Source organism: Ctenopharyngodon idella, chromosome 4, assembly GCF_019924925.1.
Source record: "Ctenopharyngodon idella isolate HZGC_01 chromosome 4, HZGC01, whole genome shotgun sequence".
Taxonomy (NCBI): domain Eukaryota; kingdom Metazoa; phylum Chordata; class Actinopteri; order Cypriniformes; family Xenocyprididae; genus Ctenopharyngodon; species Ctenopharyngodon idella.
This window is the reverse complement of record NC_067223.1, coordinates 15,154,490-15,172,661: the sequence shown is the minus strand read 5'-3', so window position 1 is coordinate 15,172,661 and position 18,172 is coordinate 15,154,490. Positions and strand designations below refer to the sequence as shown.

Sequence of the window (18,172 nt, the reverse complement as noted above, 5' to 3'; positions counted from 1 at the left end):
TAAAAGTGAATATCCTGATAATGTGTAAAAAAAAAAAAAAAAAAAATGCATTTATGTGAAAGATTAGATACATTCTTTTAAAAATAAAATGAATGATTTACTACAAAGAACGAAGAAACATGCACAATCATCAATGACAACAGTACCGTTTGTCGCTTTAATCGTGAAAATACAATCACAGCAAAACGTAAACAACTCACTGAGGCACTTAAGCAGGTGATTTTGCACCCATTAGAAGAATATTACAAGATTATTATTAAAAAAAAAGCTATATTTGACCACATTTGACAGGAAGATACCGTAAGGCATAAACAATCCCTCTTTTAAGACATTTCAGACCATTTCCCAATCTTTGGAACGAAGTCAGAAATCAGCCAACTATACAATCTATAAATAACATTTCTAATTAAAGACTTGCATAGCAATTTTAGGTATTTTTCTAACTTTCCTGTCTCCTCTCCCTCTCAAGTGCTGCTCAGGATTAGACGGGTCGCATCAGACAAACAGTTTTCCGCCATAGCGTCCGATAGGCGAGGGAAAGGAAGTGAGCGTGGAAGATTTGTGCATCATAAACGGAGCAACGTATCAACAGCATGCTTTTCAACACCCACACAGTGGGTGATGACTTATTCTTCGTAAATTAAATTTATTCTCATTTTTTTTTCTGTCTCACAGCGCAGGATAATTTTCACAGTCTTTTAATCTTCCCTTAAGTCTAAATGTTTTAATTGTGACATGTTGGTGGTTGTTCTGCGACTAGAATAGGTGAACAATGAAATAAAACATTCAGACTTCATCAAAAACAGAGTAAATTATTGCACCAAAACATGTCCAGGTCAGATTTAATCCTAAAATCAAAAGAAAAAAAAATGCAAGTTATTTTGCATAAAGAAAATAATCCCCATTACAGTAGGTTTTTTAATCTAATCCTCATTAGATTAGACAACTGCATTACTCAAATCAATGTATTACATATTGTTTCCCTTAAAAACTTAAGGGAAAATGTGCTTAAAGGATTAGTTCACTTCAGAATTCAAATTTCCTGATAATTTACTCACCCCCATGTCATCCAAGATGTTTATGTCTCTCTTTCTTCAGTCGAAAAGAAATGGTTTTCTCCATATAGTGGACTTCAATGGGGACCAACAGGTTGATGGTCCAAATGTCAGTTTCAGTGCAGCTTCAAAGAGCTCTACACGATCCTAGACGAGGAATAAGGGTCTTATCTAGTGAAACGATCGGTCATTTTCTTAAAAAAATGCGCCACGCATTACGTAATCATGTTGGAAAGGTCACGCGTGACATAGGTGGAAGTACCGACCCAGTGTTTACAAAGCAAACGTGCAAAGAGTCAAATGGCCTTTACAAAAAAAGGTAAAACAATGATGTCTGACGATTATGAAGTTGGAGGAGAAAATTAGGCGGTACTTCCGCCTACGTCACGCGTGATTACGTAATGCGTGGCGCATCGCAGAGCTAGTGCAAGACGAGCATTTGTGGTTAAAAAGTTTATCATTTTTAATTTTTAGAAAATGACTGATCATTTCGCTGGATAAGACCCTTATTCCTCGTCTGGGATCATGTAGAGCCCTTTGAAGCTGCACTGAAACTGACATTTGGACCTTCAACCCCATTGAAGAAAAATCCTGGAACGTTTTCCTCAAAAACCTTAATTTCTTTTTGACTGATGAAAGAAAGACATAAATATCTTGGATGACATGGGGGTGAGTAAATTATCAGGAAATTTGAATTCTGAAGTGAATCCTTTAATTAAGACAAAAAAAAAAAATCTAAATGTTTTAATTTTCGCTCCACAATACATAGTTTCTTTCCTTCGATTTTGGGGTGAAATGTAGCCTGGACATGTTTTATAAGATTTAATTCTTAAGCATCAACAGCACAGAAACAGAGCTACCTCAAATGGACTCAAAATTGAGAAATTATCGAAATATCTATTGGACTGCGAAATCTTCATATCTGGTGTCTGCATTTGTTTAACAACTAACAGTAATTGAACTCAGGTGTAATTGACCTACCTCTCCAAACACACTAACCGCTCACTAACAGACTGTTTGCTCGGCCCGGAAATGGTCTCACTGTGACGTGTTTACTTATTATTATTATTATTATTATTATCTGTTGTTTATGTGTATACGGTTTTATTCTTCTTAATTAAAGTTGATTTAAATGACTAACGCAGCCTGTAATGTATGTGATCTTAGACACGCTTCCATTTGCAATCTGATGGACTGTGTTACCGGACTTGTTTTTGGAAAATATGAATGGAGATATTGCTGTGAAAAGTACTAATATTACAGCTACTATGACTTTGTGTGAAGTTTCTGGATGTTGCACGACAGTCTGGTTCAATATGCACTTTCAAGAGAATCAAGCAGAACGGAGAAGGAAAGCAACATGAGGTAAATCAATGCAACATGCAAGCATCAGTCTAATACGGCTTATTTACAGTTTCCTGTAAACACATCAATAAAATGTGCGCAGATACAGTTATTTGGAGACTATTTAAAAAAAAAACAGCACTGCCCCGCATCAGCTAGAACATCAAAACAATAGGGATGTATATCAAAGCCAAACCGCTACATCAAATGTGTGGTGAGCAGGTAACCTGACAGGATGTGATGTCATCATCATGAGTGGTTCAGAACTGAGAACTGAGAACTCAGAACAGTTTTTATGTCATGCTACCAGGTAAGTGTATGTGGGAGGAGCTCAGCATAATTATGATTATCATACAGGTTTCCATTGTGTCCACTTGCCTAGTCATCTTTTTTGTCTCCACTGTCCAGCTGATTCTAGAAAACAGAAAGGAAAAAGTTGTAAACAACTTGGTCATGTCATATTCCTTAGCACTACTGTATATCCGTAACAAATAACTATTTTGTCGGGATGCACACTATTTTGGTGATTAGTATCGATGGTGTCATTTATGTAAGTTATCAGTATTTGTCTGATGTTATAAATTACTAAACTGTTATTCTAATAGTATTCTGATAATATTCATACAGTATTATTGTATAAAACATGCAAAACAATATAGATTTAAAATGTCAATACTACTACATTTAGTTAATATTTTGAATATGATTTTGTTTTTATATTTTCTGTTTTTATTTTAACTGTAAAGTTTTAGTAATTTTTTTTTGTGATTATTACTTTTTTTATATCTATATAGTTTTTCTTAAGTTTTATTTTTTTTATTTTGGTACTTCTAGAACTACATGAAATTACTGAAGTTCAACTAAATGAAATAACGTATATATTATTTTATTTCAGTTAATGTTTATTTCAAGTAATGAATATTTGGTTACACTTTATTTTAAGATGTCCTTGTTACAATGTATTTATACATTCAGGTACTATTAATTAACAATATTAAGTAATATTAATTAGTAAATGTACTTTATAAAGGGTTAGGAATAGGGTTAGCTGCATGTAATTATTTATAATTTACTGATATTACTACAGTAAGTACATCTGACATATGTATCAAGGACCCTATAAAATAAAGTGTTACCAAATATTAGAGCTGCACGATTCTGGATAAAATTAGATTCACGATTGTGAATATACAAAAATTCAAAAGATAATTTACTAGAGGTTATGACAAAATATTAATTGCTGGAAAAATGTTTAATTAATATGAATGGATTATTTAAAAAATGGTTTTGAATGAATTCAATAACTCATATACTTGTTTCATTGCTGGATGAATCTGTTTTGAACGAATCTTTTGAATGAATGAATGATTCAATGACAAACATTTTTTTAACAGTCACTTGTCGCCACCTAGTGACGTTTGATGTAATTAATACAACCGTTATTTGAAGTTAGTTTCAAAAGGTTTTTTGCTCCATTTTGATCGCTATCGTAGACATCAGTGATTATATCTTAATTTTAAACTTTTATCTTAGTACTTTTGTGATAATTTTTTATATTTGTAACAGAAATAACTACTCTGTGGTTCTGCTCTCTCTGGCCTAGCGCGGCAGCACGAACACAGATTTGAATGTTCCGGTATGATTTTGTCAAAGGTTTAATCGTCGTCATTAATAAAATAAGATCATGTGGGTATTTGAATCAAGATCGCGATCTTTTTATGATTAATCGTGCAGCTCTACCAAATATTCTTGTTTTAGTTACATTTACTTATATAATATCATACGGTTGGTCTTACCTGAATCTTCTGGTGCTCTTGAAGGAGACGGTCATATTCTTTGGTTAGCCCTTCGGTTTGTTTCTTCATGGCATCTAAATCGGACTTGGACTTTTTCAGAGCTACAAAAAAGCAAACAGCTGTAACTGATAGAGCTGCTGTTTTCCAGATCATTCGTTTGATTGTAATCATTATCTAGGATCAGTGTTGAGTGTGTGTAAGGCCTGTGCTCACCATCTGTGCTGCTCTTCAGCTCCTCTGTCAGTCTCTGCACCTCTTTCTTCAGGAGTTTGTTCTCTTCTATATCTTGTTTCTTCCCTCCTTCTCCTTTAGGATCCGTTAGTGCCTGAGGATAACAACGGTTTGTCCTTCTGTTACTCAAGGGTCTTTCAGAAGGATTCCTCAAGACCCAAACACCATACACATTCATTTAATTCCTCCTCATGAGCTGTGAATAAACACAGTGAGGGACTGCTGCAAAAAGCAGATGTCCAAGCCATATAATTTACCCCAAAATCAAAGGAAAAAAACAACTTGTTTGTCTGTCTGTCTGTCTGCTGGTGTGGTGCAAGTTTCATGAGATTCATGCATTAACATTTAACCCTTGCGTTGTTCTGGTTATTTTGACCTGGAGAGGATTTTCTTTTTCCTGAAAACGCTAGTTAATATTATCGTATTGGACTATAACATACTGACTTTGCTCAGGTATAACAACTTCCCAAAGAATTTAAAATAATTTTTGTGCTTTTTTGTTCCCGTGTTCTCAGTCAAAAATGACCAGCCAACAAAAAATTGCTTATTAATCTCGTTATGCTGTGTTTGATCAGTCGGAGCACAAGTTGACGAGGCAGACACATTCCCGTTTACACCTGGTGTTTTAATCTTTCTCTTTTCGCTTTTATCCACTTCTGTCCTAATTTCTTCGAGGGGAGGGTCTGTGGGCGAGTAAATTAGGGCTGGGAAAATAAATCGATGCATCGCGATTCTGGATTGATTCTGATGTTTTCTGAATGCATTGCGATTCTCTCTCAAATTGATTCTGAGCTCTAGGCTAGTTTTTAACCACGCTCAAATGCTCAAGAAGAAGAGCGCTTGTGCGTTCGGCTATGTACTTGCATACTTGACATGTGGTCAAACATGTTGGGGTGCAGTCTTTGGCTTGGTCAGCGTTCGAGTACTTCGGGTTACGGCAAAGCTGGGTTAACTTGGGTCATTTCTAATCACTTTAAGACATTGTAATAAAAACATGACATACAAAGAAAGAGAGAGAGAGAATCGTGATGCATTCGGAAAATCTCAGAATTGATCCAGAATCATTTCTCGATTCGTGATGCAACGATTTATTGTCCCAGCACTAGGGTAAATGTATGGGCTTTTTCTAATGATCTAATGGATGAAATAAACTCACATAACTTACATATGAATGTGAAAGGAGACAACGGAAAAACATAAAGAGGGCAGCAGCTTTCGTTTCTGCTCTGAAAGCCGCAAGACCACCTCGAACGCTGTGAGTGTATGTTAGAAGTCAGCAACGGTGAAAGAACATTGTGTTTGGTATGTTTTTCCATCTTCAAACCAAACTTGGCCCTGTTTACACCTGGTATTAAAAAGCGTTTTGGTCGATCGGATCACAAGTGGACTACACTAAATACAGGTGTAAATGGGGTCTAAAACATTTTGAGCTTGTCCACTTTCGACCACTTCCAGAGGTAGTTGAAAACGCATTGCTTTCACAGTGTAAACACTCATGTGGTCGAATGCATTTGAACAGCGCAACAGCCTGCCTTCTGACCTAATGCGTAAACATTATGGGAAGCACGCTAGCCAGATATAAATTTTGTCGGCTGAAGAGTTTGGTTTGAAGACAAAGAACGCACCAAGCACATTGTCGACCAAACAACGATCGACCAAACCCCATCCTAATACCAGAGCCGAAGTGGTCGAAAGTGGACAAGCTCAAAACGTTTTAGACCGCGTTTACACCTGCATTCAGCGCCGTCCACTTCCAATCGACCAAAACGCTTCTTAATACCAGGTGTAAAAAGGGCCTGAGGTGCATATGTTCAGATCAATGAGTCCTACGATCAATCAGTTCTAAAAAGAAATACAAAACCTGTGCTAACAGAAAGAAAACAAGTTGACAAAAAGATTAAATCCACTATTTGGTGACAATATAGCATAATCAGACCGGGAACACCAATTTAGGTTAAGATTTTTAACCTCTTTGAGCATCTCATTGTCCTCCATGTATTTCTTGGCAGCTTTGTTGGCGCTTTCAGCCTGAGTCTGCAGAGCGACACTGGTGCCGATGGCCACGGCCAACTGGTTAATCAGAGTGATGACTCTCCTCATGACACTGTGAGAAAACAGCACCAATATAAGTTCAATATCACAAGACAAACTGCAAACGGTCGATGTCATACGTGTAAATCAATGCGTACAGCCACAGGAAGAGCGAGAAGCCAGAGATGTAGAGGTTCCTCTGGGCTCGGAAGAGCTTCATGTGCATGTGGTCAAACATGTTGGGGTGCAGTTTGGCGTCTTTGGCTTGGTCAGCGTTCGAGTACTTCCTCACCTCCCGCAGGGCGTCTGCAGCGGGTTACAGCAAAGCTGGGTTAACTTGGGTCATTTCTAATCACTTTAAGACATTGTAATAAAAACATGACATACCAAGAAAGAGAACAATGAGGATTATGATCATGGTGAGAAAGCCCTTGTTCCAGAACTGGGAAAGACGGCTCCAGATGCTCCATTTGAAAATTCTCTGCCATCTGCAAACGTGGATGTCAGTAAGAGCACGTGGATAACGGTGAACATACAAATGGATTAGAAGGACTCGGGAACATTTTACCTTTGCGGAGAGATGAAAGGGAGACAGAAGATGACAAGAACACCAATTTCCAAATACAGGAAAGAAGCAACCGCAGTCCACTGCAACGTCATTTTGTTTCAGCTGTGTGACCTAAAATGTAATAAAGTAACAAAAACGTGTCTTTTATTTATACATACAAGTTTATATAATGCTGTATCAGATTATCAACAACTGAAAAAACAAATGCATAATTCCTTACTAATCAAGGCTGTTATTAATCTCAGTTAATCTGCTTATGGTATTATGCTCGGATCAAAGGTCTTGTTCAATGACATTCCTCCTGCCTCTTCCAGTTACACACTTTGACACACTTTGACACTGTGCTCACTACCAGGAAGCATATGCCTCATGTTTTTAACACACAAATCATTTTAACATGCACACAGAACATAATACATAATAATATTAATAGTATATCGGTTTAGTGCAGTTATTAGACCGCAGTTCAGATTATATAATCATATATATATATATTTATGTAGTTAAAATGCTTAAGTGTTGCATATTTAATGCAGATAGATATAATATACGATCTCTATTCGAACAGGAAATGAGCATACAGTCGAGACTCAAAACTCGACAGCAGATAAACAGAAAATATGACACCACCCACAGAAGCAGAAAGACATGTTTGCATCTCACCTACGTATAAAGAAAATCTTCAGGGGAACTTTAGACACAATTAAGGAAAACTAAACTAACTGCGGAAAGCCACAGCACTGCTGTCTCACTCGAGTGACGTCATTAAAGCGCGCACTTTACAGTCTGTGGTCGCGCATGAGGTCTTGTCGATCATGGCATGGGAAAAAAACAGACAAAAATTAATACGCAACACACCGAATAAAATGTTTTTCAACGACAAAAGGTTAAAATATTATGTTTATAAACTCTATTGTTCATAGCAAGTAATATATTCCTACACAGAAATGGGCAAACAGAACACAATCATGCAAGGGGAAATCATGATGATTATAATGAATAACAATAATAAAAATTTCTCAGTGAATAATAAAAAAGGCTTTTGTGAATTTTTGTGTGATGTGATAATCTGATAATTCATTTCTTTTGTCTTTCCAGAGATTACTATTATTATAATATAGTGAACTCGTTCTGAAAGTTATATTTCCATCTGATGCAACGCGATCATTCGATTTGCAATGCTGTAATTCATAAAAATTACCACAGGAAGGTGAAATATTTTTATGTTTATTAGACTCAATTTGCAGCAGTGTAATTCACAAAAATCACTTGAGAGCAAAACATTTACATTCATTAGACTTGATATGCAGAGGTGTAATTTACAAAAATCACCACAGGAGGGTGAAAATCTTTTATGTTCATTAGACTTGATTTGCAGCGGTGTAATTCATGAACATCACCACAGGAGGGCAAAACATTTAAATTCAATAGACTTGAATTGCAGCGGTGTAATTCACAAAAATCACCACAGGAGGGCAAAACACATTAAAATCTATTAGATTCGAATTGCAGAGGTGTAATTTACAAAAATCACCACAGGAGGGCGAAACACATTTATGTTCATTAGACTCGTTTTACAACTGAGTAATTCACACAAATCACCACAGGAGGGTGAAAATCTTTTATGTTCGTTAGACTTGAATTACAGTGGTGTAATTCACAAAAATCGCCACAGGAGGGCGAAACACATTTAAATGTGTTAGATTCGAATTGCAGAGGTGTAATTCACAAAAATCATCACAGAAGGGTGAAAATCTTTTATGTTCATTTGACTCGATTTGCAGCGGTGTAATTTACAAAAATCACCACAGGAGGGTGAAACTATTTTAAGTTCATTAGACTCGTTTTGCAACTGTGTAATTCACACAAATCACCACAGGAGGGTGAAACTATTTTATGTTTATTAGACTCGTTTTACAACTGTGTAATTCACACAAATCACCACAGGAGGGCGAAACTATTTTATGTTTATTAGACTCGATTTGCAGTGGTGTAATTTACAAAAATCACCACAGGAGGGAGAAACACATTTAAATTCATTAGACTCGATTTGCTGCAATGTAATTCATGAAAATCACCACAGGAGGGTGAAACTATTTTAAGTTCATTAGACTCATTTTGCAACTGTGTAATTCACACAAATCACCACAGGAGGGTGAAACTATTTTATGTTTATTAGACTCATTTTACAACTTTGTAATTTACAAAAATCACCACAGGAGGGAGAAACACATTTAAATTCATTAGACTCGATTTGCTGCAATGTAATTAATGAAAATCACCACAGGAGGGCGAAACTATTTTATGTTTATTAGACTCGTTTTACAACAGTGTAATTCACACAAATCACCACAGGAGGGCAAAACTCTTTTAAGTTCATTAGACTCGATTTGCAGAGGTGTACTTCATGGAAATCACCACAGGAGCGCTCACAGCGTTTTAGGTGTTTTGACTTTTTGCAAATCAATTTATTTTAACAGAAGTGAGCACAGAACATTGATAGTGTAAACAGATCTGATTGGCTGTTCATGTTGCGTAGCGTTATGAGTATACTCTTCTGCTCTCACCCTCTTACAGAAGTATAGTACATTTAATTTCATTAGACTCGATTTTTATTGGTGTATTTCACAAAAACAACCACAGGAGGGTGCAAAACATTTAAGTTCATTAGAATTGATTTGTTTTGGTGAAATTCACAAAAATCATCGCAGGAATATACAACCTTGACTTCTTTGCAAATATATTTTAGCAGAAAACAGATAGTGTAAATGGTTCTTATTGGCTGTTCATGTTGCAATGCGAAATATGTTTTTTTGCCCTCACCCTCTTAGAGAAGTGTAGTGCATTTAAGCTCATTAGGCTTGATTTGCAGTGCTGTCATTCATAGAACCACCACAAAAGGGTGCAATAACAAGCTTGAATATAAAATTAATAACTTGGGAAAAAGATTTCACATGAAAATCAAATGAGTTTAAGCTCAGCTTAAACATATATTTGTGTTTAGCCAGATAATAAAGTTAAAGTATAATTAATAATTCTTGGGATGTCAGTGATTATCAGGGATTGTAATTGAGTATTTATTCACAATGGTGACAACCATTTATCATTAAAAAAAAACAATAAAATCCGTTCAAAATGCTCATCATCTCTGCAGTCTCAGTGGCTCAGGAGATAAAGTGTTGTGTTTCCATCACAACGTTCTGAGTTCAAATCTCATTATTACTTACTTTCAATTCTACTCATTAAACAAATTGCCAAAATCCACGATGGGCGAATGGATAAAAACATGCCTTCTGAGGATGAGACTGTGATGAAGACACGTGTTTCAATCTCACTTTAACTGCTCTATTGGAAACTTTATCTCAGAGCTGGGAGAACAAGAACAGACCAGTGGTGCAACGGTCTGAACATCAGTCCTTGATGTGGGTAGTCCTGGTTCGATTCCCTCTCTTGAGGTGGAAAAATTGATTAGTTTCACTGGTTTTTCAATTAAAAAAAGACTAAAATGTAAAAATAGAGCTGGGAGACCAAAAGGATCAGTGGTGCAGCGGTCTAAACATCAGCCCCTGACGTGGGAAAACCTGCTTTGAATCCCTCTCGAGGTGGAAAAATAGTTTAATTTCACTGGTTTTTCAAAGAAAAAAAGGACTAAAATCCCCCAAAAAATAAGCTTGGCGCAAGAACAGACCAGTGGTGCAACAGTCCGAACGTCAGCCCTTGACGTGGGAAGACCTGGTTCGAATCCCTCTCGAGGTGGAAAAATTGTTTAATTTCACTGGTTTTTCAATGAAAAACAAGACAAAAATCCCCCAAAAAAAAAGAGCTTGGAGTGAGAATGGACCAGTGGTGCAGCGGTCTGTACGTCAGCCTTTGACATGGGAAATCCTGGTTCGAATCCCTCTCGAGGTGGAAAAATTGTTTAATTTCACTGGTTTTTCAATGAAAAAAAAAAAAAAAAAAGACAAAAATCAAAAAAAAAAGCTTGGAGCGAGAATGGACCAGTGGTGCAGCGGTCTGAATGTCAGCCTTTGACGTGGGAAATTCTGGTTCGAATCCCTCTTGAGGTGGAAATATTGTTTAATTTCACTGGTTTTTCAATGAAAAAAAAGAAAAAAAGACAAAAATCCAAAAAAAAAGAGCTTGGAGTGAGAATGGACCAGTGGTGCAGCGGTCTGTACGTCAGCCTTTGACGTGGGAAATCCTGGTTCGAATCCCTCTCGAGGTGGAAAAATTGTTTAATTTCACTAGATTTTCAATGAAAAAAAAAGACAAAAATCCAAAAAAAAAAAAGCTTGGAGCGAGAATGGACCAGTGGTGCAGCGGTCTGAATGTCAGCCTTTGACGTGGGAAATTCTGGTTCGAATCCCTCTTGAGGTGGAAATATTGTTTAATTTCACTGGTTTTTCAATGAAAAAAAAAAAAAAAAAAGACAAAAATCCAAAAAAAAAAGCTTGGAGCGAGAATGGACCAGTGGTGCAGCGGTCTGTACGTCAGCCTTTGACGTGGGAAATTCTGGTTCGAATCCCTCTCGAGGTGGAAAAATTGTTTAATTTCACTGGTTTTTCAATGAAAAAAAAAAAAAAAAAAAGACAAAAATCCAAAAAAAAAGAGCTTGGAGCGAGAATGGACCAGTGGTGCAGTGGTCTGAATGTCAGCCCTTGATGTGGGAAGACCTGGTTCGAATCCCTCTCGAGGTGGAAAAATTGTTTAATTTCACTAGATTTTCAACAAAAAAAAAAAGACAAAAATCCAAAAAAAAAAAAGAGCTTGGAGCGAGAATGGACCAGTGGTGCAGCGGTCTGTACGTCAGCCTTTGACGTGGGAAATCCTGGTTCGAATCCCTCTCGAGGTGGAAAAATTGTTTAGTTTCACTGGTTTTTCAATGAAAAAAAAGGACAAGAATCCAAAAAAAAGAGTAATTAATGTGAATGTGCCAGTAGCTCAATGGTCTGAGCATGTCCTCCCTGAACGGAAGGACCTGGGTTCAAGCCCCAGCCTGGTCACTAAAGCACGGTTGCGTGACGGTCGTCCGGTCGTGAGCTGTGACAAGCTGCGAAAATGAGCGGATCAGATCATGACTGGAAGGACGAGAGAAGGCTAGACACAAAGGGGGGAGTTAAGATCCAGACCGCTCCCCCTGGGACTTCCGAGACAATATCCAGCAGCGGTTATAGAGCAGAAGTCAAAATTTTCAAAATTGACTTATAAAAATTTCCAGACACAGGCTAAGTCGATAGTTTGGGTGGGGCTTTTTTTTTTTTGGCCACTCCCCTTTAATCAGAGAAACAGTGCTGCACCAGGATTCAATCCAGCTCCTCCCCTGATATCAGGTGCTGCCTGCCTTCCTCTGTGGGAAACACACCCTCAAACCAGCATTTGAAGGGTGTTTCCCTTGAGATGATCCATGCTGAAAAATTCAGAATACAGGCATTCATACGTGAATGTGCTAATAAGCTAGATTTCTAATGAGGAAAACTTAATTGATTTTAGCTTGGCAATCATGAACTTACAAATTAGTCAGCTTGCCCAAATAAACTACTAAAGATGTGGGCCAGTGAATGAGACGAGCCCACACCTCATTTGATCTACCGATTGTATGTAACAGCATGTCTTGATGTTTGGGGAGCTGAGATCAGCTGGAAATCATGAACAGCACACAAACATCACATGTAGCCTTTTATTGTGCACACAAACTGATCACTCCAGTTTGTAAATAAACATTTTTCAAACATGTATTCAAACAGAAACGGCCTGTTGTAACCTTTATCCCAGAGAAAGGGTATGAGCTGTGGCTGCTTCTCCTGCCACCTCCTCATGACCTCCAGCAGCTCCTCTACACACAGTGAGAATCATAAACACTTCACATTTCACTAATAACTTCCTGTAGGAAGACAGAAATGAACATGCATGATTAAATTTTATACTGCATGACAGGAAACAAAGTCATGCTTTCCTCATTTGAGCAATCAAACTAATTGAATATTCCAGGTTACATGCAATAGCATCTGTAAGACATCAGTCAAGTTCCACAATATAATAAAGTCACACCTTTATATGAAAAATCCAAAACAATAAGTTAACATATACATTCCAATGGATGTCTATGGGGCAAGTTGTTGCATGTACACATCTATGATCTAGACACCCTCCTTCTCAAGTTAATTAATATCAGGTGAAATTAAGTGATCAGTCATGAGGACAGTGAGGGCAATGTAAGGTATAATACATATCAAATGGATGTACTTTAAAATGGGATTCAATTCAAAAGCATAACCATTGATTGTTTAAGAAACATAAGTCAAGTATTTTTTTTATAAAATAACTTAAAACACTGTTGCAACCACATACATATAAACAAAACATTTTTATGATATTAAACAGAACGTGTCATTCAGTGTTTATGTGAAAACAGACTTAACAAAAATTAAGTCCAAGAGTAAGAGCATCTAAAGGTTACTTAAAAAAAAATATTAACTTAAAAATAAGAACTTACAATATTCAAAGAAGACTTCTCCTTGTGCTCACGCTGGTCCTCAGGTGGATTGCAAATTGGCAACAGGCTGTTGGATATTAATCACATTTTCAGCCAATTGGATTACTGCTTGTAAGTCCCGCCCACTGCTGAAGGAACAATCTGAGATTAAGCAAAAATAAAATCATAATCAGTCATAAATCTATTCACAGGGAGCAAACAACAATATATAATATGCTGTTGAAATAAAAATAAATTAAATGAGCAACTTTGTGGAGAAAACTAGCAGTTTAATGATATCCGTTTCAAATTACAACAGATCTGTATGACCACGTGAGGTCAATCAAGTCAACTAAACTCGTCCAACTAAACTCCGATTGTGTTCATCTGAAAGAAAAAATTCATATACACCTGGAATGGCTTGAGGGTGAGTAAATCTTGGGGAAATTTTCATTTTAACTAATCCTTTAATCTACTAAACTGCAACACTATACGGTCTGTATACTTCCACACTATGCTCTTGGACTACTTTCATTGCATGTACCTTGTGGACAATTGCCTTATATACAGCTGTGGATCAGATGGTCCTGCTCTGCCTGTAATTTGCAGACATATACTGTAAAACTGGAAGAAAATAGTTTGCTCTTGTATGGAAAATGATGCAGGACATCATTCATTCACACATTTTAAGCCCAAAACCCTTTTTCTTTTTTAAAGTTTATTTATTTAGTTGTTAATAAAAAAATTAAATAACATGTGTAGCCTAGAACTGCAGAAAGGGGGTGGGGGCGTAATTACTTGTTTATTTAATGTTGTTGTTGTCTTAGTAACTGCATGTTTTCAGTAACTCCAACTAACTCTATTAACAAATATGTATCACAACATTAGCATATAAACACCTTATTGCTTATTCTACTTTATAAGCTTTATAGGAATCGCCTCTTTAGATTCACATTAAAGTAAAGCAACAGCAACTGATTCATTTGTTCTGTAAACAACGTCGAGCAGCATCAACCAGTGACTCCAGCAAACTGTTTTGACATCACAAGACATACATCAATACAAACTTAATCGACAACTTAAATACAAATGAGGACTGTTATATAATCCGTGATAGTGACTTTACAAGAGAAACGCACTTTAAGTTACTCACAGGTGAGTCTCGTGACACTGTCGATGCCCCCTCATTATCACAATGTGTGTCAGTTGATTTTTCTGATGGGCTGGAATATGTGCCGTTGAGTGACTTTATGAGTCTGTCACTGAGCTGTCATCTGCAGGATCTGTACTTTTATGACTGTAAAACGATCAGAACGTGGTGCGGCGACTTTCAAGTTGACATCAGGTGTTGTTGACAAGGATCCAAAGATGCCATGAACGTGAAGCCGCTTGCGCCCCTAGAGGAGTGCACAGTTTCAAACTGCACAGTTTCTACCAGACGAGTCGTGTTTCACCACCATCAGACTGAAAATGACTTCAAGTTGGGTTACTGACTCAGTTCTTAGATGTCTAGTTTACTTTAACATTTTTATACTCATAACAAAGCTAAGAATTTATTACGTTTAACGTGAGACAGATGATGACCAGAGTGCTCACCTTTTGCATTATCAATACAAGATCTTGACCAAACATGTATGTACCTCCTGATGGACATTACAACGCTTATTTTCATCAAGAGGTTAGCAATTTTTGGTCAAGATCTTGTACTGACAATGCACTCTATAAAGTCTCCTCCAGCACATCCCAGAGACTTACACTGAGGTTAAAGTCAGGACTCAGAAGTGCCCATTCATGAGTGAAAATGATTCTTTGTGCTCTCTGAACCATTTTTTCACCCTGATGCATATTGGCATTGTCATCCTGGAATATGGCCATGATACATATTCCAACATGGCTGTTTAAGAAATGAAAAGCTGCACACTCCATCTGTTAGGGTTAAAAGAACCGTTGCCAAACATAAAACATGCTAGAAACATAATAATCACTGTACTTATGATCCATTCATAGGTTCTTAGTATATAGTATTTACCTAATAAAACCTAATAAAATCCAAACCTACCTTTTTTTTTTTTTTTGGCCGGGCAGTGTATTTAATAGTGCAAATCATTTATCAAATTATTGCAGAGTAGCCTATATTATACTTCGGTAATGCTGTAACAGTTCAGCTTCTGTTCAGTTAATGCTAACTGCATACATTTTGGCAGAGCTGTTTATTTTTATTGAAATTATACTATAAATTTCCTTTAATAAATCTATTTTACACTAGTAACACAAAATAGTTCCACTCAGGACCTTAAAAACAAAAATGTCTTAATTGAAACCCATTAAAACTGCAATTTTTAATCACAGAGACATTTAGCTATAAAATGATGCAGTCTTTGTTAATAGGCGTCAAAATTAATTTTTTACTATTCTTTATTTTTAATGCTCGCTTTATTCCTGTTTTCTGCGTATTATAGAGCCGATTTGATAAATTATGCAGCTATAATTGTGTGGGTGTGTTGGTATAGATGTGTGGTTTGTATGTGTGTACTAAAAAAATTGTGTATGCATGTAATATTTGAGAGAGAAAAATTGTATTGTACTACAAATCACAAATCTAACCATTGTGTGTACCGCTGCAGTTTTGCTGACATCTAATGGAAAAAATTTGGCACTGCACCCAAACAAAATCTTACCAGAAGCTCATTTTTTGAGATTTCAACCTCAAATTTGGAACTTATTTAGATTTATGGCCTTGATTTTCTAGCAGTTTTTGAGTTCAACATGTTTTATAAAATATATATTTTATATAAAATAATGTTCATAAATCATTTTCATAAACTTGTTTTTGTTTTGTTTTTTACTTCAACAATAACCTGCCAATGGTCTTCTTTAAAATGAGATCAAACTTAAATCTGTGCTCCCAAGCTTCAATTTTTTTATTTTTTTTTTGACAGGGATATTTTTGTCCTCTAAGGACCATTTTTAAATTGACACATCACAACAACAATATATCAATATATCAAACAGCATGATTTTCCTACTTTATAATGTGAAAATCAGAGGGCGATTTATTCAGAGATTATTAAGGTAATGCAACAACTAGCGACTGATTTGTGAAAAAGGTACACTTCCATCATGTACTTAAAGTGCTCTATTTTGGTGCACTAATTTTATACTTAATATACTAAAAATTCTTCTTTAGTACTTCTTAAAGGGTTAGTTCACCCAAAAATGAAAATTCTGTCATTAATTACTCACCCTCGTGCCGTTTTACACCCATAAGACCTTCACTGATCTTCGGAACACAAATTGAGATATTTTTGTTGAAATCCGAGGGCTCAGTGAGGCCTCCATAGGGAGCAATGACATTTCCTCTCTCAAGATCCATTAATGTACTAAAAACATATTTAAATCAGTTCATTTGAGTACAGTGGTTCAATATTAATATTATAAAGCGACGAGAATATTTTTGGTGCACCAAAAAAGACAAAATAACGAATTATTTAGTGATGGCCGATTTCAAAACACTGCTTCAGGAAGATTCGGAGTGTTATGAATCAGCGTGTCGAATCCGCAGTTCAGAGTGCCAAAGTCACGTGATTTCAGCAGTTTGGCGGTTTGACATGCGATCCGAATCATGATTCGACACGCTGATTCATTACGCTCTGAATCTTCCTGAAGCAGTGTTTTGAAATCGGCCATCACTAAATAAGTCGGTATTTTGGTTTTTTTTGGCGCACCAAAAATATTCTCGTGGCTTTATAATATTAATATTGAACCACTGTACTCACATGAACTGATTTAAATATGTTTTTAGTACCTTTATGGATCTTGAGAGTGGAAATGTCATTGCTGGCTATGTAGGCCTCACGGAGCCATCGGATTTCAACAAAAATATCTCAATTTGCGTTCCGAAGATTAACGAAGGTCTTACGGGTGTGGAACGGCATGAGCGTGAGTTTTCATTTTTGGGTGAACTAACCCTTTAAGAACATCTAAACATACTCAGCTCTTCATTTTGAGACACCATGAATATGAACTATAATGCTTTTTTCTCTCTGTATTTAAAAAATGTATTTAGTTACCACTTACAGCACACGTGAACCCATCTTTCATACACTTTCTTTTCATACACAGGTTCAAGTGTACTACAAATGGTAAATAAATAAATTTTTTAATACACTTAGATGTTCTTAAGATTATCTTAAGTATTAAAGAAGAATTCTTAGTACATTATGGAAGTGTCCTTTTTTCACCTGAGTTTCTAAAGATCTGACAAGGAGTTCAGCATGTAAACAAGTCTGATGAATCTCCATAGAGGATGTGCCTCAACTTGTGTATATGTCAGATATTAAGCTTTGTTTTTTCAACAGCAAGATTTTAGGTTTAGGTATATCTTATGTAAAGTCTGTAAACGTATATAAACTCAAACTATGACGGCTGTTAACAACAGAAAAGAGAGAAATTGACTTTATGCGGAAAGTTACTTACATGAGTCGCGTGACACTCGGTTCCCGCATCTTATCCGGTTTTATTTGCAGTTAAGCTGTAATATTTGCTGTTAAAGTGACATTAAGAGCTGTCATCTCATCTGCAGGATCTGCACGTGTTGTTGTGACTGTCATCAAGCGTCATGTTGTCAAGAGCCGAAGTGTCAGACTGAAGGTGAAACCCGCTTCTGCCGCCTAGT

General features: G+C 36.5%; 1 protein-coding gene across 3 annotated transcripts; it reads right to left on the bottom strand.

The window, feature by feature from the left end:
- Positions 1–130: 130 nt before the first annotated feature.
- bcap29 (B cell receptor associated protein 29) lies at positions 131–18,137 on the bottom strand. Of its 3 annotated transcripts, none has more exons than XM_051892468.1 (8): positions 17,974–18,137; positions 7,026–7,136; positions 6,845–6,945; positions 6,616–6,763; positions 6,395–6,530; positions 4,409–4,520; positions 4,196–4,296; positions 131–2,813 (listed from the first exon to the last, which is right to left on the bottom strand). In XM_051892468.1, the coding sequence occupies exons 2-8, from the start codon at positions 7,115–7,117 to the stop codon at positions 2,778–2,780; spliced, it is 726 nt and encodes a 241-aa protein (XP_051748428.1). In that variant the 5' UTR covers positions 7,118–7,136; positions 17,974–18,137; the 3' UTR covers positions 131–2,777. The 3 variants fall into 3 exon arrangements, with proteins under 3 accessions (XP_051748428.1, XP_051748426.1, XP_051748427.1); XM_051892466.1 differs by lacking the exon at positions 17,974–18,137 and adding an exon at positions 7,689–7,842; XM_051892467.1 differs by lacking the exon at positions 17,974–18,137 and adding an exon at positions 7,693–7,808.
- Between the last annotated feature and the right edge of the window lie 35 nt (positions 18,138–18,172).